Genomic DNA, 22,170 nt, shown 5'->3' with positions numbered 1-22,170 from the left:
AAGGTAGAGGGAGGGGGTAGGTGTTTCCATTTTTTATTCATTTTGTTTCTGTATTTGAAACAGCACCAGACAAGGGAACTTACTACCTCTTCTTCCACACATGCACCATTTTTCTCCCTTCTCATCTTCGCTGTGGGGTGTGTGTGTGTGTGTGTGTGTGTGTGTGTGCACAGGTGTGTATGTTCTGGTGCTTGCTCTGGTAACTTAAGTTTTACCAAATTCTGTCGAATTTATTTACTAAAAATGTCTGAAAAATGTAGTCAGTTATTAATCTCCTTGGTTTAAAGGATGATGATAGTGTTGTTTCATATAAATATCATTCATGAAATATCTATTCAGCAAAATAAATATATGCTAGAGAGTCACTTCTGACGAAATAACACAACGTTCAGAAACTCCCTTTGTATATGCAGACAGCTGCTGGATTCAACATATTTTAATTTGAAGATTTTAAAAACTTTCTTTGCAGATATCTGCTGAGAACTACTAAGATCAATATGAGATGTGTTAAAGCAATATAATTTCCAGTCCCACCACAAGTGAAACATTGACATTTTTATTTGCTTTTTATACAGAAGTAATATTTTACCAAAGTGGTTTTTAAATTCTTAACTGTTTTTTATCACAAAAACTAAAGTCATTTTGGTAGGCTTTAAGATAGCCATTAATTCAAAACTCTCTAAGAACTGTTACATTCAAAATTAATCTTTGGGTCATTAACTTATTTTACAGATGCAGAAAAACCCATATTCCCTACAGTAAATAATTTATAAAGCTGTGCCCCTGGGATCAAAATTGAGAGCTAACTATTCAGTCCATGACTTTGACCAGCAAAATAACTGAGTCACATAGGCCATTTTTTCACATTTGTTTTTGTTCAGTTTTTTTTCTTTGTTTGCCGAATACATCTCAATAGTCCATTTCACTTGTTCTCTATAGCGCTGTGACATTGCTTTCATTATAAAGGACAATAAATGTCATCTTTGTTAGGTTTATTTTGTTCCTTTCCTATTTCCATTTTGAGGAAAATTCCCATTTCCTATAGACACATTTGCTCTGTGTGAAATGCCTTTTATGTTTATAGAAACAAGTAAGTCTTGAATAAATCAGTGGAGTTCAGAAATTAATTGCCTGCTGGTGGTATAGCCCTGTCTAATTTTTTCCACAGTCAGATTAAAGCTGTCTCTACTGCATTAATCTCAACTGTCCTTGCATGGTAGCTATTGCATTTCATGCTTAGGGAGTCTGCCTTACCAAAAAAAGCCTTCTTCTGTTTTTTTTTTCCTGTTTCTCATTGATGAATTTCTATCCCTAGTAATTTCTTTGTAATTAGCAATGTAATATTTTCCTATTGAAGAAAATTTAGAATGTGCAGGAAACAGAATCATGAGAAAACTCACTCATTACTACCATCAGAAAATTGCACCAGAGAAATTAAAGATGCAAGGAAGACTTTATTCGAGGCTCTTAGAATAGTGGAGATAAATTGAACTCAGTTCTGTGAAAAAAATTCCAGAGAGCTCTTAAAGGCTGGGGTGAGCCTGCAGAAGGTTCTAGAAGGTACTAGCGGGAGGGTTGTCAGCCACCATTCCCTAAGTGGGGCCAGTGGAAGCTAGCTAGGCTCCTCCCCTCTCTGTGGGGGCCTTTCTCATTCTTGATTATGATGACATTTCAGCACGATGGTCCCCACATCCTGGAGAAGGACATTTCTGAGTTGTAGAAAATGAACATCTCAAAGGGGCAGAGTGAAAATTTTCTATGGAAAGTTCTCTCAAGTCAGTGCTCTAAGAAAAGAGGCAGGTCAGCAGACTGGACCTGCGGAGAAGCTACCTAACTTTTAGTTGAAAAGAGGGGAATGTTAGCCCTCCTTCATCATTATCTATCTTTTTGGTGAAATGACTGTCAGCTTGGCATAGTTTATCTTACCCTTCATGGGTTTCTTCTTTATTAAATTGAGTTCTTACTTTCTCTATGTAATTATATCTTATCTTTTTAAAAATTAGTCATAAAGATTTTGCCATAATTGATAAACATTTAATGAGCATTAAAATAAATACCAATGATTTCTTTAAATGTATTCCTTTTTCTGGAAAAGTAGCATTTTAATACATTTATATTCCATAAATAGATAACCAGTGAATATTTAAATATATAGAAGTTAACTCATGTGAATGCTGTGATTAATCATAATGATTATGGATAAAATGTGCTTCATTGTAAAAGTAAAATAGAAACCTAAAGAAAGTTTTTCAGACATTTAAAACATGAATACATGCTGTCAGCCTAGGTACATGTTTTGCATTTTCTTGCAGAAAATATGTGTGTGACTAATATGTTGCCATTTGATCCAATTTTATTAGTCATTTTTCTTTTATTACATGAACAGGAGAGTATTTGTAAGTAGCTATTTGCAGTTGTTAGTATTAGATGCTGGATTATATAACCTATCATATTATTGAGTGTGACCTTAATTCTTAAAGATGTAGGTGAAAAAGTATATGAAGAGAGTATTTATTAGCATCCAAGAACTCCAGGCTTGACGGACACCTAGGTCTTACCTAGTCTAACTCTTGCACTTGTCAAAGGTAAAGCTACGGCCCCGAGCATTTGAAGGCCTCAGAAGGTCATGTAGCGGCCAACCTGAGGTAACAGGGACTTGGAGTGTGGACGTGGGCTCCTGGCCAGTCTCTTTCCACCTGTAGATCTCACGAAGCCTGCGATTAATACTCGGAGTAGATTCGAGATAGGGAGTATTTTAGTAAATTCAGTGTCTCATCCTTTTAGAAAATCCTTTATAATTGGTGATTTTATGTATTTCGTAAACTTGTCTTCCTTTTGCCACCTGACCAATCACATCACTGCTTTATTAATCACTTTGTACTCAAAATATTTGGCACATGCAGAATTTGTCTTTAATTTTTTTTTTAAACTTTCTGACAAAGCAGAAAAGAGATGATTGACATGCAGGGGCAGACACATAAGGAAATATTTGATAGGTGTGTGAGCGGGTGATCACGTGTGGTCAGTGACACGTGGTCGGGAGCACAAGCTCTGGAGCTCTGGTCCCGGCCCCACGACCACCTCACTGCGCGGCCAGAGCGAGCTCTTCTCCAGCCCGTCCCTAGCTTACTCATCTATAAATTAGGCCTGAAAGCAGTGCGTACCTTATAATGCTGTAAAGCATAACAAAGCATTAGTATGTGTAGAGTTTAGAACAAAGATTGCTGTGCATTAAATTCCATATAGTTATTAAAATGTTTTTCAGGTGGGTCACTCAAATTATAGAAAATAAAAGGAAACCACAACCACCTGCAAGTATTTGAAAGTTCTCCCATTACAGAAGCATAGGGCACGCACCCTTGGGTGCTCCAGGAAGGGTGAATGCAAGTTAAAGCAGGCGGGCATTGCTTCAAAGTTGTTCACGTAAGAAATAGGCCTCTTTGAAAGTTATTAATACCTTATCACTTGACAGTGTCAAGCAGATCTGGATCTGAGATTCTATAAGCATTCTAATCATTCCCTCTTTGTAGTGAATTTTTAAAATTGGTGACCATTCTGTTGCAAGAACCTGTGTGCCATGGTCCCTGAGCGCCCTCCTCATGCTTGCACAGTTTGTCAGGCTACAGGGCATCTGCAGTTGGCCACACACGCCGCGAGCCCACTCGGGAGCCCACCACACTCCCTCCCGATGGAGGGGCTCCGCCTCCCCGCTGCTCCGCACGTGTTTGCTACTTGCTCCGAAAGTTCTCCATTTTTGGCCGACTTCCTGCAACACAGCACACTGCCTGAGCAGGCATCCATTGGGGTCCACCTGTGTTGCCCCCTCCTCCCCGTGATGGGACGGGGGCATGGAGAGCTATGCAGACATGAAGCCCTTGGTGCCGTTGCCTCTGTTCTGGTCCAGGAATCTCCCGTCTTCACACCTGCCCCTGAAGTGCAAGTCAGCCTATTAGCCTGTGAGCAAATCCCAGAGACTTCACAGATAAGGACACATCCAGTAACACAGCTAATTTTATTGCCCACGGATCAGTGTAGTCATACTAAGCCCTTACGGGCATTGTGCGGGAATCAGCCCCTTAGTACAGGCTGGTTTCACAGAATGGTGCTGTGTGTTGCCCAAGGTGGCCGGGCCAGGCATCATTTCCCTTAGGCCTGGCCCACTGCAACCCATTTTCTGTTATTTCTATTATTCACAGTTTCCTGCCCTTTATAGTTCAGTTGGAAGTCAGGGCAGAGATGGGCTGCAAAACAGTGAGACATTTTTGTTATGGAAAGAAGTCCTTCAAATTCTTCTCTTCCTCCCCTGTCAAAGTTAATCTGCAAAATGGTTTTATATTTAAATAATCAGAAACTGGAGATTGAAATAAAATGCATCTGTGATGGCATGAAAACATGCAATACATCATAATAACCTAACAAATTCTTTACAAGATTTTAATGCTGAAAACTACAAAGTACTAAGAGAAATTAATGAAGATCAAAATAAATGGAGAAATACACTGTGCTTATGGATGACAAAATTCAACATTCTTACTATGTAAATTCTGCCAAATTGATTTATCAATTGGAAACAGCGCTAGTCAAAATTCCCAACAGGCATGTTTATAAAAATAGCCAAATAGATCTAAAATTTATATGAAAATGATATTGACATCAAATAGCCAAAACAAAACAAATTTGGATGATTCCTAGTACTTGATTTCAAGTCTTACCGTGAAGGTGCGTTAATCAAGGCAATGCAATCGTGATGAAGAATAGACTTTTCTATCAGTGGAACTCAGTGGAGAGTCCCAAAACAGCCGCACACACACAGTCAATTGATTTTTAACAAAGGTAGCCAGATAATTGGATGGGGAAAGATGTTCTTTTCAAAAATGATGTTGGAACTTTCAGACAGCCGTAAGAAAAAATGATGAGCTTCGACTCGCAGATGGCTTCATATACAAAATGCCCCTCACCGTGGGTCGTAGACCTAGATGTAAAGTCCAAGACTGTAAACTTCTAGAATAAAACCAACAAGAAAACCTTTCGACTTTGGGTTAAGAAAACAATTCTTAGGTAAGACGGAAAGAGTACAAACCATAAGAGAAAAAAAAATGTCTTTGAAACAGACTGTTAAGAAAATGAAAAACAAGACAGACTGGGAGCAAATATTTGCTGCGTGTGATAAAGTTCTGGGAAAGGACTTGCATCTGGACTCTCCAGACTCAAAATACGACGACAAAGAACAGAACACAAAAGTCACACTTTCTTTACCAGGGAAGAGATTTGTATGTCAAATAAGCACATGGGAATGCAAATTAAAGCCACAGTGACAAGCCATGGACACACCTACTAGGATGGGTTAGAAAAAACAAAGTCAAATACAAGCAAAAATGAAGAGCAAGTGGGAACGTGACACTGTGCCAGTGGGAGCGCCGGGCAGGACAGCCGCCTCAGACACGGCGCGGGGCCTCTCCCGGTCAGTGGTACTTAGCCAGGTAAGATGGACGCCTGTGTCCACACAGGCGCCTGTGCAGGAATGTGTATAGATGCTCCATTCACGATTGGCAAAACCTGGGTGAACCCAGCTGTTTGGTGGATGGATAGTAGTGCGCCCTACGATAGAGCGCTACTCAGCCATAAATAAACTAATGGGTAGATGCGGCAGCTCGAGTGAATCTCAGAAACATGTTAAGTAAATGAAGTCGGACACCATAGGCTGCATGCTCTGTGATCACTTTCAGGTGGCATTTTAGCAAAGGCCAACCTGCAGTAAAGGAAATAGTTATCAATGGTTGCAAGGGGCAGGATGCCAGGGGAGATAACTGACTCTGAAGGGCAGGTGCGGAGAGACGCTTGGGAGAGATAACCATCTGCATATTGCTTGCTATGTCATAACCAATACACACACATACATGTATAGACTTAACTAACTGTACATGAGTATTTGACAAAAATCACTTGACAAAATATTCAGGAGTGATTTTACTCTATGTAAATAATACCTCAAGAAACCTGGATTGTTTTTAAAAGCAAAAAAGTGCATTAATCTTTAATTAGAACCACAACTACTATTGTAGAATACAGGAAATAATTATGTTTATATATATATATTGCACCTAATTAAATATGTTTGTATTTCCGCTTTGTATGGCAACATTAGGGAAATGCATTTTTAGGTCTTATAATAAAGTGTTGCAATGCAAATACAACTTTTAGATGGTGTTTATTTTTTATGAACATTACAAAATAATGGCTTTCTTTTGGCTATGGTGACTGTAGAAGAACAAAAGAAAAGAAATAGCTTCTATTTTATTTTTCCTAGTTTGAGCTGTGAGGAAGTAATGAAAGTTCCTGTTTGTAGTCCTTAAACACAGCATTCCTCTCTAATTCTACTGTTCTTATGGACCACAATTCTGTATTTTAAATCCTATATGATTAATATTTTAATTTTGATTTTGCCTTCACTTGTTTGCAATTCATTTTCACATTTGCAAATCTTAGTTTTCAGTCCTGCATTTCAACTTTATCTTTTAAATTGCTTGATTCGCCTATGACAGTCATATATGCATTCATAAACATATTCTTCTTAAGTTGAAATGAGCATATTTTTATTTTAAGGATGGAATTGACTGAAATGCGAAGTGAATAGAAAAGTTTACAGATTTCCTAGTGATTTTTTTCCCTGCAGTGTTGAGAAACTTATCTAAGCAAAACAACTTTCTATAATCCAGCTGTCCTTTGGTGATAATGCATGATTGATATGGCAATGTTAGAAAAAGTCTAACTGCAGTATTGATTATTTCCTGTAGCAGTTCCCTGGCGTTGCCAATTGCCAAGCAAGACAGTTTGTTGGAAAAAGACATTATGTTCAAAGATGCCCCAAAAGGTCTGTGCAAGCGACAATCTAAGGACAGCACCCCTGAAAATGCCACCATGAATGGCCCCACCAAACCCGAGCAGGTAATTCCCACCTTACTGAATATTTGCTAGTATTGTGTCCTATTATGTCATGCTTTAAAATCAACTTTTCAAAAAGAAACAACCACTAATTTCCATTCATAGAAAAATGAATGAATGCAAAGGTGAATATTTTGTTTAAAACCCCCATATGTAAATGATTATGGTACTATACTGGCCATTAACAAATATAACTGCTATTATGTTTTATAGGAATTTGAACTTTACAGTCTTGATTTATATATCAGGAATGTAAGCCCAGCCAAAATGTTACTTCCTGAATATTTCCAGTTGCATCATTAGTCATCATTTTGATTATTATGTAGACTGTGTTTTTTGTTTCCTTCAAATATCCAAACATTTTACGTAACAAAAAGAAAGAAAGATCCCTCACAAAGAGTCATTTATACCTAAAAAGTAGCTTAGTGGTGTATCCTGTGGGATACATGCATGCACCAGGGCCCAATTTATGGGAGATCACTTTAATGAGTTTGGGGTTATAGAAATGAAGGTATTTTCTATTATTGTTCCCATAGAAATAAATGATTTTTATGTTTGTGTTTTATAAATGGCATAGTAATTTTATAAATGTGAGAGTAATCCATGAAAATGTTTTATTTCATTCTGATTTTGAATATTTTCAAGATATTTTAGCTACATTTTCTAAAGACTCTTTTCCAAATTTAAGGTTAATTTCACTAATTTTTGTTATTTTAAAATAATGGATAATTTTTGTAATTTTGAAACACTTTTAAATTTTAGTAGATATATTTGTCAGTTTAGGCTGCCGTCACAAAATACCGCAAACCGGGGGATTAAACCACAGACATTTATCTCTCCCAGTTCTGGAGACCGGAAGTCTAAGATCAGGGTGCCGGCAGCTAGGTTTCTGATGCAGGCCCCCTTGCTGGCTTCCTGCATCCTCCCAGGAGAGAGGGAGAGACAGAGCGAGCCAGCGAGCAGACTGGGGTCTCTTACAAGGACACTGAGCCCATGGGATCAGAGCTCCAATCTCACAGCATCGGTTCACCTTTATTGCCCCCCAGAGTCCCTGTCTCCAGAGGGTCACTTAGCAGTTTGAGCCTCAACTTAGGAGTTTTGGCGAACACAGTTCAGTCTGTATAGGAATAGGCAAATTGAATGTTAGGTAAAATTTAAGGCAAAGTTTTTTCTTAACCATCGTAAGCATCCCATGAACTTCCCGTAACCTTAAATACAGATAACCAAGTGAAAGAGGCCAAGCTGAAAAGACCACCTATGGTTTGATTCCACTCTCTGGTGCTCTGGAAAAGGCAAAACTAGGGAGTGCAAAGAGATCAGTTATTGCCAGGAGTTATGAGGGAGAAAGACTAGTCGGAGCAGAGGCTTTTTTTCAATCCCAGTGTAGTTGGTATAAACATTACATTGGTTTCCAGTGTACAAAATGGTGATTTGACAGTTACCCACGTTATGTGCTCACCCCGACCACTGTAGTTACTATCTGTCAACACAGAGAAAATGTTACAGAATTACTGTGTTCCCCATGCTGTACCTTCATCCCCTGGAGCACAGATGTCTTTAGGGCAGTGGTGAAAGAATTCTGTGTGATATTATAACGGTGTGGATGTTTGGAAGTATACATGCACCCAATACTATAAAATGTACAACACCAAGAATGAACTATAACGTAAACTATGGGCTCTGAGTGATAAAGATATGTCAGTAGAGGTTCATCAATTGTAAAAAATGTCCATCTGGTGGGGGATGTTGGTAATGGGGGTACACATGTGTGGGGCCAGGGGTCTATGGGAAAGCTCCATAACTCCTCTCATTTGTGAATCTTAAACTTCTCTGAAAAATAAAATCTTGAAAAAAGCGATAGGAAACTCACATCATAATGTCAAGTCTGATCTTTGTAGAATGACTTTTCTAATTTTAATGTAAACTCTTTATAATTATATCCTTGGTATTAAATGTGGTTGTAATCATGTCCTGTTTATTGGGCAGTAAAGAGGACATGGCTATTATTCAGGCTATGCCCTTATCTATATAATGCTCCCCTGCACTGTCTGCTGTGTGCATCATGCCCCCACAGGTCCGTGACTGTGGTACACGGGTGCTTCTGTTCAGAGGAAGAACGCCATTAACCACCACGTTTCATAGGAGGGCTTTAGAAAAGGCTTGTCAAAGCAGTCATGTTCTGATGAACATTTTAAAGAGAAATACATAATGTAGAAAATTTTTAAAGAATTGGAACAAAACCCACAACATCTCTCCTTCCAGAATTATAAAATGTGGACCTTATCAAATGGCAACTATGTAAATGGCTATTCAGGGCTTGATTTAAACTTATTTTTTGGTTCTAATAATCACCAAAATTACCATTTACTTTTATAATATTTGGGAATGTAGAATTTTTCTTAAGTTGCTTAAAGATGTCGTGAACTCTGTCTGTTTTGTGTTTTCTATGTCTCTCCTTCTAGAGAGAGGAAAGACAGGGAGGTGTTCATAAAAACCTGGTCAGTGCCAGTAAGGATGTCAATATTTTTACATACCTATGCCATCTCTGTTTTGCCTGTTATCATTATTGGGCAGACATTGGAAGTTACATTACTCAGCCTGCAACTTTAATATAAAAATATCTAGAGACACAGTTTTCTTTTTCTTTCTTCTTGTTATCAGCTGCCACAGTGCTTTTGAAATAAGAATGCGTCCCTTTGATAACATTACTTAGGCTGGATTCTCAAAGCTGCTTCCCTGATCACTTTGGGATCCTGATATGATGCATGTGAGGAACTCTTCCCCTGATGCGCTCTAACACTCGATTTGTCGCATTTCATCACCGTGTTTACTGTCAGCCTAGTTTTGTCTCTCGCCCTGAGGCAGCCGTGCCCCGTGGGTGGCCATCCTCAGCGACCCCAGTGAGATGTCTGCGGTGGCTCCTTCAGACTTGTTGGGTACATGTGGGATTTCCGTTACTGCCCCTTATGCTTTTTCTAAGTAGGCATGTGGAAATTTACATTGAGCTCATTAGAGGTGTAGTCATGAAAGATTTTATTACCTTAGCATAAACTGTTTCTTCTGAAGAAGAAAAATCTTCCTCTTAATTTTTCTTCTTTTTATGACTTGTACTAAAGGCCCTAAAGTCAGAGAGGCTGGTGTGTGGAGCCCTGGAAGTAGCAGGAGGCCCCAGGGTCAGGGGCTGCTCTTCCTCACCTGCATGCCAGAGGGTGACTGATCTCCTCAGAGGGGACTTCTGAGGCCACCCGACCAAGTGCACTCTGCCTCTGTTCAGAGTCCCCTGTTACTTCCTCCATGGGCCTCTTTATACTCGTAGTCCCTTGTCGGTGTCCTTACTTCTCCCTGGTGACAGTAAATGCTCTGAGGTGAAAGGTCTCGTTTCCTGATTTGTGCTAAGCCCCTAGCACAACGCCCAGCGGAGAGTAGATGAACAAGAAAAAAAAGGCGAATTATCAAACGTATTTTCAGATGTATGAACCATCTGCTAGAATTATCTTCCAGAACCAGTACTAGTACCTGATGGTTATTATCCCAGTTTCCACTTCTGACCTGTCAGCTGGGTGACCCCAGGGCACTTATCTGGCCTCTCTGAGCCCCAAGTTCTGCACCTGCTAATTACAGATATTGGGCTATATCAGTATGAATGCCGAATTTTTACCTCATTATGTCATAGCAGATGACCCAAGAAATACATGAATGAGAACTCCAATTTCTAAATCAGATGAGGGCTAAGTATCTTTGCTGAGACCAGCAAAGATGGGCCCAGTGCCCTCTTCAGTTCCCCTGCATTCTCCAAAGCCAGCCCTGAGGGACTGGCAGAAAGTTCACCACCTGTGTCCACATTCCTTTGTGGATGTTACACTAACCACACAGCAGCGCCTCCCATCGCTGCATATCTATCCCGAAGCAGGCACTGTGCCAAGCCCTCCACACAAATGTAATCCCACAACCGCCTATGAGGGTCCTACGCTATTTATCATATTGTGTAAGACAACTGAAAGTGCCTTACTGATGTTGAAAAAGAAAAATATTCAAATTTCACAGCTAGGAAGATATACCACTGAGATTTCAACACCATTCACCCAGGTGAATCCAGAAATAATCGATGTCTTAGGATCAGATGAGTTTAGAATGGAGTGGGGAGGCTGAACTCGGTGTGAGATCTAAAGCCAGATCGGCAGGACCGATGACAAAGGCACAATGAAAAACTGCCTGGGACACTGGTTGCTTCGCTGTCAGCCTTTGGGACTCTGGGTCTCTTCAAAGTAGAACTAAGTGTATAATGTTTAATAAAACTGATACCACACAGTCCCCAAATCGATTTTGACAACCCAGAAAATATTAGGAGAACTGGGACATCGTGACTTCTATTTATCAGCAACAAGTACCAGTTTTTTGGAAGCGCTCTGAAGTGTATAAGTCAATATTTCTGACACTCTCAAAGCTTTAAACTGAGCCCCTACCTAATTAAAATTCATTTTAATAAGATCATGTATATGCTCTATAGGTTTCGAGAAATATTTTGAGAAATGTTTCTTTGAAATACTACACAGCAGAGGAAATAAACTCGAGGTGCTGGCGGGCACACCTGCGCATGTCCTGTGGGGGGGAGAGAGGCTTGCTTCTGCTATTTCTGAGGCCTGGAATATTTTACAAATTAATTTTTAATAAATCAAAATGTTCTGTTGGAATATTGAGTTTCCTATTACACAAAAGGTGGTATTTCCAGTGCCAGAAAGCCCACTGCCATGATCCCTTCCCATTGGAAGACGTAACAAGCCACTCTCTGGACCGTCTGAGAGTCCCAGTAAAGGATTCAAGTTTCCATCGTTAAGACATCAGGATTAGAAACCGTCTGGATAAACAATGACCTGAATTTGTAAACTCATGAGAAAGACTGCATTTTGTGAAATAGCCATTCTCATAAGAGGAATAGTCCTACATTTAGATTTTTTTAAAAATGTAATATTTTTCACTCCACATTTATCAAATAAATAATAATATTTACATTCAAATTATTTAGCAGTGGTACATACAATATGATATATAATACAAATGCAAATATGACTTACAAGTACAAACACAAACAAATAATACTAATAAACTTGCTGTTTTAAAAAAAATCTCCGTGGGCACCAGTGAATGTGGGCACTGAGAAGAATATTCTCCCTCTTTAGCCCTTCCGTGTTTGACTTAAGCAAGCTGGAGCTGTCACAGTATATCAAGTGTCTACTTTTTCGTTGCATATCTTGTATATATAAAGTTAAGCACTGCCCATTTCCACTTGTAAATGATAGATTTTCCATCTCATTAAAGAACCCAATTACATTTTTTAAAAAAATTTGTAACCTTGCCCAGTTTTTAAACTGGCACTCTATATTAAATGGAAAAGGGAAGCATTTTCTCTTTATGACAGAATTATCGTAACCTCATGGCTACTTTAATCTTAAGAGCAATGTAGAGCAGAATAAAAATCACAAGCCACAATTCTAGAATCTGCTTTTACAATCTGGCCTCCTCCTACACGCATGCAGAAGCTAAATTCAGGCCCGGCTCCCTTACCATGCCAACAGCGGTCGTGGAAGTTTGCTTTAGCTTTGGAAACACTGAAATGAGCTGTCCCGTTCTTCTCCTACCGAGGATCCTGCTGCCTAAATCGTAACTAGGGGCCAGGGAGGCTCAATGTGATGAAATGATTTTGACAGACTAATAGTTTTGAGGGGTGTCAGGTAACATTTGGGTGTGTGTGTACATGTGTGTTGGATTTTTTTGTTCCTTTTAAGTGTGAACCGTATCATCTTTTAATAACAGTTTCAAACTCATGTGGTCTTTAAATTTTTGGCACGTAATTGCAAATGGAACACTCAACTGTGGAGGAAGTCGTTCTGAAGGCAATTAGAATTGATCTTACTTGTTTTTTGCTCAGGTCAAGCTAATGCCTCCCGCTCCCAACGATGACCTGGCCACGCTCAGCGAGCTGAACGACCGCAGCCTGCTTTATGAGATTCAGAAGCGCTTTGCGAACCATCAGATATACGTAGGTGCCCTCCAAATTGCCTTCTGCTCTGCGTTTGTCTCGCTGCAAAGGCTGATTGTTGTTTCTGGTCTTGCTGATAGCTTAAGGTGGGCTGCTCAGAGTTCAGGGTAACCCCCATTCCCTTACAAGGTGAGTTCTGCAGAAATCCAGATTCCAGAGTGCCGCTAGAGTTGGTCCCCTGAGAGCAGACAGCTTTCCTGTTGTCATGTTCGCTGGGGAAGATTTGCTGGAACCAGCAGGATCTGCAGATCACTTATAAAATGTGTTCGTTTCATGTACTCTACCTTAGTCTGCTAGGTATGGAGAAGGAAGCTAAAGAGACGTTTATCACGCCTGGCGACTGCCTCTATTTGCGTGAAAGAGAAACTATTGTTCCTCTAAATTATCAGGAAATGTCTTGGTCTGTAAAGTAAATAATTTATGCACAGATCTCAGACAACAGAACACAAATAAATGACTCAGATGAAAAACAGCATGCAGAATTGATTCGCTGTGGTTCTATCCTGGTTATATGTGTTATTTTTTCCAATATGCATAGCAGTTTAAACACCATGAAATCTCAGTCTCTCTTTCTCACTCTTTTGCTGATTTTGTTACTTTCAACTCAGAGCAATTCAATCAGAATGTCTGTAGAGAAATTTGATTATGCCCATGTCTGCTATCCCTTTTTGAAAACACCCTTTTTTCCCTAGCCTATTGAGAAATTGATTAAGTAATTTTCATGTAAATGGGAAGTCTGAGATTTCCCTACAAGTAATGAATTGTCAGGTGCTGATTAGCCTATGAAAATTCAATGCAGCATCTTTAATGCTTGGATAAATTGCCTGCAACTGTAAATACACTTAAAATTAAATACTTCTATCAAAATTAATGGAATTGAGTCATCAGCATGAAGTGGCGAAGCTGATTACTTTGGTCTCTGTTAATGTCCTGTTACTGGTGTGTTATTCTTATTCCATTTTCTTGCCTTTCTCAGTTTTGTATTGATTCTTCTTCTTTTTAGCTTTCTAAGTATATTAGAAAACCACTGCTGAATTGTTTTGAATTTCTTTATTTCCTTCATGCTTTGCAAGGGGCTTTGTCTCCCAAATGTACATTTAATCTGCCTCTCGCCGTCTTGGCGGCCACGGTCCTCCTCAAAGCCGGCAGCCCTTCTCCAACGGCCTCCCACCTGTCTGGAAGAAATTTCCTTCACTTTCAATCCGCTCTCACAAAGGACTAGACTAATTTTAGTAAAGAATAAATGCAATCTCAAGAGTCCTGGTCAAACTTCTCTCTGACTTACTGATCACATGGGATGACAGCCACGATCCTTATTCGGGGTCCAGCCCCCCAGCTCTATTGTCGCGGACACTTACCCACTAACCACTGTGCTGCTTCCTGCATCAGAGACTTCCGTGGACTGTTTCTTCCCCTGAAGTTCCCTTCCTACCCCATGAAATACTTAGCTTTACAAACTCCCACCCAAAAGTTCTTCGGTCTTCAAGCAAACCTTCCCGACCCTCCAGCTCCAGCCACCGTGGGCGAGGCTCCTTTAGAGCCCCCACAGCCGGGGATGATGGCCTCACTGGCGATTTGATTCAGGTCCGGCTCCCGCGCTGGACTCTGAGCTCAGTGACTCAAGTGAAGGCTGGCTTTGCTCCCTGTGAGCTGCGCCACACGCTTCCTTATCGTGAAAGGCAAATACTTCCTGTCTGTCCGACTCCGGGCACTCACTCCTCACAAGGTGGGCCGTGTTCATAGATGCTCTCCACTGTCCTGGGTTCTCTATCTGCATAACCAGAATGAGCATTCACTGCTTTGCTAACGTTCACATAAGACGTAAATTTGCTACCGCATGAGACGTAACTTTCCTCGTCTCGATACCTGAAATATTGAAAAGCTAAAGCATCTAAGATCGGTCCAGTGTTGTGACCAGTGCTCTACGGTGCGGCATGTTCCGTCTGTTCATTCCCCTTTAATGAACAGACAAGCAATTTAAATGTTACTGATTGAATAATAACAGGTGGTTCTCAAAGTGTATCCTGTGGACCATTGGCTATGTGAATTTATTACCAGTCTACAATGAGAGTAAGCATTTGGAAGTTCTTATAGCAATTTGATGGCTTAGTTTCCATCTGTCTGTTATATCTAGTAAAAATCAAGACTTGCATTTTGTTATGTCCTTGTCTTTTTCAATTTCATGTTTCCAGGAATTTATTTTCATTGTTTTATGAAAGTATCAGTCTGTGATGAATTGGAGAAAAAAGTGTTCCTTCTCCACAGATAGAGAAGCACCATTTAGGAGATGTGTCAAGATGAAAATATTCAAACCTGATCACCTGATGGCAGTGCCCACTCTCCCAACATGCCCCGCCCTTGCCTCGCCCATCCCTTCACGGGAACCCCTTTCCTCCGGTTCTCAGACCAGAGAGCGTGGTATTGATCCTTGTTTTCCTTGCATATCCCACATTTGATTTTCCTGCAAATCTCATTAGTTCTATCTTCAAAATCTACGCAGAAGACAGCTTCCACTCCTGCCACCCGGCCCAGGGCCATCAGAGCCAAGATAAAGTATCTCAGCTGAATTAATTGTTTCACCCTGATTTTCATCTCTTTTTGCAATAGTTTGATTTGTTATGTAAGATGATCTTCCAGAATGATCTGCAAGTTACTCTTTTGACTAAGTATGTAGCATTCCCCTTGGATATCACATTGGGAAGTACCCTTACAGTCTGTAGCAATGGGAGGTTCCCAAGCCATCAGACAGAAAATGAGTAGCAGGTAATGAAACATTTGCCTGGTAGGAAATGCACAGAATAGAGGCATCACATTCACTGAATAGTTATTGTCCACAGCAACAGGAAGAAAAGAATCTTCAGTCAACTCTCTTCATGGATGGCCAATTCGCACGGGGCGGTATTCTCCTTACAAACACACTAGAGGACTTGAGACTCAAGGGAAAAACCTAGAAAATAAATGCAGGGGATCTGGAACATCTGGTTAGCTGAGTGCAAAGCCTTTCTCATCGCAGCCACTTAATGACTTGCTCTTCCCCTCAAGGTGACCCGGTTGGTTGTGGCCCAGCCTCTTTTTACGAGCCCTTCAGGAGGCTGAAGTCGCCAAGCTGGTGTCGGAAGCTAAAGTCTCCTCACTTTGACGATATTGGAAATAATGCAGATGGACACATTTCTCCAAATTAATACAGCCCGTCTTACCCAGAGCCCCCTGCACCGTGCAGTGCTGGGCCGTACCTGCCACGCTTCCATGCCGTTCCGCCTACTCTCGTGACTCTTGGGAGACCGAACATTTATAATCTATTGGAAAACGAAAAACCAAAAGCAACCTCCCAAAACCGAAAGGAATATATTAGAAAGATGACACAATGGAAATCTCTTGGTATCTACAATTCAAAAATTTCTTTCTTTGCATCTACAATGTTTCATTTCATCAAAATGATCTCTTCAGAATTGCTGTGTCTTCCTGACTTATCATTTTTATTACTGTGCACTGTGCCCTTTTATCACTGGTACTGCTGCTTATCTTAAAGTATATTTTCTGAGAATTGAGTAATGCATTTTGCTATTTTTGTTGTTTGCAGGAATATCTTGCTTTATCCCTTTACTTTCACATGTTCTTAGTCTTTGTATTTAAATTATTTTAATCCAGTCCATAATCTTTGTCTTTTAATTAGAGTATTTAGTAGCCTTACATTTGATGTAGTTACTGATATATTGGGGCTTAAGTCATTTTGTTCCTTGATTTCCATTTGTTCCATCTGCTCTTTGTGCCTTTGTATCTTATTACTTGCCCTTTTATAATTAAAAAAGTATTTTTGTGTGCTTTCTGGGGTTTCTCAACTTTTCAGTCATACATTTTTATTATTACCCTGTAACGACATGGAAATCATTATCCTGTACATTTACTTCCTCCAGCAAATGTGGCCGTGTGTTCTGATTTTATATGTTCTATCAATATCGTTCTCATAAAACCCTGTTAAGGAAAGAGATACTTAGAGTCCAGTCATTTCACTTGTAATGTGTTCAGTGGAAATGAGCCTGTTAGTTTTATTTGAATTTAACCTTTCTATTCCTCTGTTCACAAACTGCTAAAACAATTCACAAAATGTTAATATATGGCTCTTACATATTCTGTGTACATTTTGCACAATGACTTTAAAGTTACATAATTTTTAATTTTAAGGGTGCTAATTTATATGGTTCACAAATTATTTATATCCTTTCTTTCAACAGACTTTCATTGGGGACATCGTCTTGCTTGTTAACCCGTTCAAGGAGCTTCCAATCTATTCCACCACGGTGAGTATGAAATTAAATTATCATTTAATAACAGAGTAACACTCACCAGACATACCTGTTTGTATCAAATAACTGATTAAGAAGGAAACCCACAACAATAAGGAAGATCAAACATTTCTGAAAATTCTAAATTGAATGTCTGTGTAATAGTAACTTTATTTTGTTCTGACAAAACATTGAAAAAGAATATTACATTATTTCAAGATTCCTGTGCATAATTACATTCTGTAATCCTTAAATGATTGTAGTCGCTAGACAGTCTTCTAAAGTTAAATAATATATTACTCTATTTTCCATGGTTTAGGGTCCTTAGTTGAACATCATGACCCCTTTTATAGAAGAATTTTATGATGTTAAAACAATGGGAACAGGAAGGGTCATACTGCATTTTATGCATTTCTCCAAATGACTTCCCACTTTTAAGATATGATTGAAAAATTAAAAGAGGATTGCTTTTGGGAAATTGCAGACAGCTGAAAATGCAGTGTGATTTCTGTGTAGGAATGGATCAAAAATACTATTGTGGGAGCACTGTGTTTTGTGTAGCCACAAGGCTGGTCCTGGTGTGAAGCAGCCTCTCACAGGGAGCAGGAACATGACAGACAGGGGGAGAGGTGCTGACAGACGCCCCTGAAGCAGGGACATGCTGGAGGTGTTGTTGGAGAGGGGAGAGAGATTGCTCCCTTTAAGCTCCTGAGGCATCAACTAAGAATTCTCACAGAAATGCCTCATGACAGCGAGAGTGCCCCTCACTAGACCCCTCTCCATGGTTCTACACAAAAGTCAATTCTACTGGTGCTTTAACATCGCATGGGAACGTGCCCACTCTCCTCACTGTGCCCACCCAGTCCAAGCCCACCCTGAGCCCTGGGCAATCCAAGAGTCTGTGCGAGCCACACACACTCAGGCCAGGCAGCAGCCCCTACGGTCACCTCAGGCGTCCGGTCAGTGGACGGACGTTAACCTGACATGGGCTGCTGCAGAGCTTTGTGGGAAGGTTCAGTGCTGTATCTGGCGCTTTGCTGTTGAATCATAACTAATTTTTTGGGTAAAGATGTTTATTGAAGTATAAATATTGTGAAGTGTTTATAAATATATATATTTATAATATAAATATAAAAATTAAATGTTTTGCTCCACCATCTTACGCAGTTAGGACCCTCTTGAAACCATAGTGCAGATAATGAAATAGTGCGCTGGTGGGACCACAGATGCCCCCTCAGTGTCCCGTCTCGGTCAGCAGGCCCTCCACAAATGCTGCCACTATTCTGACTGTTATCGCCTGGGACATGCATGAAATTTATAAAAATGGAATCTTACAAAATATCCTTCCCCTGTACCTGGCCCCTTCCTCTCAGTATTATGGGTGAGAGACTCCTCTAGGATTTTTGTGTAGCAATACATTAAGTACAGTAGGATTTTCTTTTTTATTTCTGTATAAAATTCCACTTTATGGATATACAGACATTCATTTAACTGTTAAATCCCATGGAAATTCAATGTGTTTGGGCAAGGATATTACTGCTGTGAACATTCTAGCATGTCTTGGATAACATGTACTTACTTTGTTGAATATATACCTAAGGATAGAATTGGTACATCGAAGGGTGTATGTGTTCTGTTTTTGTAAATACCGACAATTTTCCTAGCCGTTGCACTAATTTACATTCTGAACAATAGAATATAGAAATTCCAGTTACTCTTCTTCTTTGTCCAACTTTCATTTGTTTTATGTGGCTATTTATCATTCTACTGGGTCTATAGTACCCAGAATTTCATTATTTTAATTTGTGTTTCTCTGATAACCGATGATACTGACCACCTTTTCCATATAACTCTCATACAACTGGTAACCTCTTTCTGAAGTGTCTACTCAAGGCTTTCATCCGATTTTTAAATTAAAAATTTTTTAATTGGTTTGTTTATATTTTTCTTATTGATGTAAGGAGTTAAGATATTGTGGTTGACATCCTTTTCCACTGTCAATGTGAATTGAAAATATCCTGTGAGAGGTAGGATCCAGGTTTTTCTTTCTGTCTATCCAATGAACACAGCACTATTTCTTGAAATACCATCCTTTCCCACTACATTGCACTGATTCCTTTGCATAAAAGATAACCAATATGAATGGGTCTGTTCCTGGCATTTCCATTCAGCTCCACTGATCTGTTATAATAAATGTGTTTTGTAGTCTAAGTCCTCCACCTTTGCTCTTAAAAATTCCCCTAGGAATATTCTTGGCCCTTTGTATTTCCTTTATAGTTTAGATCAATTTATCAATTTCCTTGAAAAAAAAAATCTCCTGGGATTTTGAAATTTGACTGCATTAAATCAGCAGTTCAACTTGGTAAAAGAAAACTTTTTTGTAGTAGCCTAAATACACTCACTTATTTGGGTCTTAAAAACTTCTTTCAATGAATAATTCTTTGTACTTTTTTTTTTAGATTTTTAATATCAAAATTATGTTGGAACCATAAAAGTAATTGGAAATGTTTAAGTTTTGAGTTTACTCTTTGGGCAAATAGATTGTTGTATTTTTATTTCTTTCTGTGTCAGTTTTTAATATATTTGTTTTTTTAAGAATTCTGTTCATTGTATTTAATCTTCAAAAAATTTTGGCATGCAGTTGTTTGTAATACTGTTTTTTAAATATTTGTTGAATTTTGAATGATTTATCTGTTGCATATGTTGGTAGTTTATGCTTTCTCTGACTTAAAAATCAATTTACTAGGAATTTATTAATTATATTCATCTTTTCAAAGAAAAAAATTTGACTTTCAAATTTTTCTATTGTAATTCTCTATATAATTGATTTCAGCTTTTTATTTTTACTGTTTCTCTCTTTCTACATTCTTTGAGTTTAATTTGGTAGTTGTTTAAGTTGTATAAGCTCCATTGGCAATTTTCCACCTTTCTTTTATAAATAAGATTTTGGGGCTTTCTATTCTGTTTTAGACAGTTTTACAGATGTCTAACTCTTTGCTATTTTACAAGTTCATTATTTTTCAGTTTAAGAGAGAGACAGAATACCTGCTATTTAAAGTTAACTATTAATATATTGTTCCTGGCTTATATTTACAGTGTCACATTTGATTGCTAGAGTCAATAAGAATGTTGTGGTGGGACAAAAGCCAGTTTAAATAATTGAATACAAATATGTACATGTATAACTGCTATTTAAATGCTTATATAAACCTAGAGATCAAATCCTAAGGATTAGAGAAAATTTTGCCTCATTTATAGTGGGCATTTCTCATCATATATATTGAGTCTCATAATGGAACAAAACTTCTTATTTTGTGGTTGGTGTGTTTTTAGGGTGTCAACAGTATGGCAGTTTTATGGCTTCAAATAATATGTTGTATTTGCAGTTCTGTCAGAAATACATGCTAGTAGAGGAATGGAGAGAAACATTGAGATGTATTTCTTTCTTAATTTAGGAATAAGATTTAATGCATTGAGATTTTTTCCAGAACAGTTCATTAAAAGTTAAAATGGTGAATGTGACATATAAATTGTATGTATTACCCCCAATATTCATAATTTCCAATTGACTCTGGCATAGAATGTAAGAGGAAAACAAATATATTCAGGTAGAATATGCACTAATGTAAAGCTTACAATAAAACTCCCCACTTTTTAGAGATCACCATGTGATTTTACAGTGGTGCTTTTGGAATTCATATCCATCATATAGAATCAGATAGTTTGTACTCCCTGGCATATAAGCAATGACCCATAAAGTTATTGATATTGAGGAGATACAAGCACTTAACTGTTGGTTGAATTTGTGGGCATCCTCTGTAGCAATAAGAATACCTTGTAATTTTAAATCAGGTGTTCATGTACCAAATCAAGTCCACATTTATCTCCTTGTCCTATGGATACAAGAGAAACTTCCATTTCTTTTATATGTCTATTAATTATAATTATTTGCATGTTTATTATTTTAAGTGATACATTTTGTTCACACAGTTTGGTTTCTTCCTGTGTGGATCGATTGAATAAAAGAAATAGCTAAAGCATTGATATGATCATATCTATGAAGATTACATAGACCAGTAGAATGATTTCTATGTTGCACATTGAAAAAAAAAATCCACATGTACTGTCTGTGTCTTGCTTTTGTTAACATTAACTGTGTTATATTAAGCCTTTGCATAATATTCATTCCTTATTTCTGGTAGGTCATTAATCACAGATGTGAAACACTCTCTGTGGCAAACTTCATTCTAGACTAATATGTATATGTACACGTGACAGCCAACAGCCCTCGCCTCCAATGGCTGACTGCCACGTGCTGGTCTGATGCTAACTGTCCCTGGGGGAGGGCAACTTGGTGGGCCAGGAGGCAGGCAGCTCTAGATGCAGCATAACCAGTGGGGAAAAGGGTTGATTATTGTACTGCCTACTGATGGAAGGCACTTAACAGGGCAGCAGTAGGGGAGAAGGCGAGGTAAGAAGAGTTGCTCCATCTTTCTCAATGGGCTTTACAAAAACAGCAACCTTACAATCAGAGCAAGAGTAATTTACCAAACCAACAAACATTTATTGAGTCCATTAAACATAATACATTGTGTTAGATCATTAGGGATACTAAGCAAGAGTCTCCTTGACCTTGAAGAGTGCATAGACATTCTGGAGACAATGCATAAATAATGAAGAGAAGCAAGCAGACTTGCCCTGTAGCCGAGGACAGGGGCAGAGCTGTATTGCGGGTGTGCAGGATTAGGGGACAAGTCAGGAGGTTCGAGGGGAGGGAGCGGTGTCAGGTTAAGAAAGGCGCAGCATGGGGAGTGAACGTGATTGGCTGGGGCAAAGCGAAAGAGCGGTTCATTCTGGGGAGCGTGGCTATTTGGAAGATGGTTGAGAGTCACACTTTGGAGATGAAAA

The 22,170-nt window shown here is 39.0% G+C and overlaps 1 protein-coding gene across 6 annotated transcripts in view; it reads left to right on the top strand.

Annotated features, from left to right (window-relative positions):
* MYO16 (myosin XVI) overlaps positions 1-22,170 on the top strand; it is a 513,550-nt gene that overhangs the window by 217,274 nt on the left and 274,106 nt on the right. For 5 of the 6 annotated variants that reach the window (XM_037024949.2, XM_073212366.1, XM_037024948.2 and 2 more), the window contains exons 10-12: positions 6,795-6,945; positions 12,869-12,979; positions 17,212-17,277. In XM_037024949.2, coding sequence (XP_036880844.2) covers positions 6,795-6,945; positions 12,869-12,979; positions 17,212-17,277 — 328 coding nt within the window. The remainder of the gene's footprint in view (positions 1-6,794; positions 6,946-12,868; positions 12,980-17,211; positions 17,278-22,170) is intronic. The other variant, XM_073212365.1, reaches the window with a different exon arrangement.

The sequence above is a fragment of the Manis javanica genome, chromosome 9 (genome assembly GCF_040802235.1).
Source record: "Manis javanica isolate MJ-LG chromosome 9, MJ_LKY, whole genome shotgun sequence".
Lineage (NCBI taxonomy): Eukaryota > Metazoa > Chordata > Mammalia > Pholidota > Manidae > Manis > Manis javanica.
The sequence above is the reverse complement of the archived record's forward strand: the minus strand, read 5'-3'. Positions and strand labels throughout refer to the sequence as shown.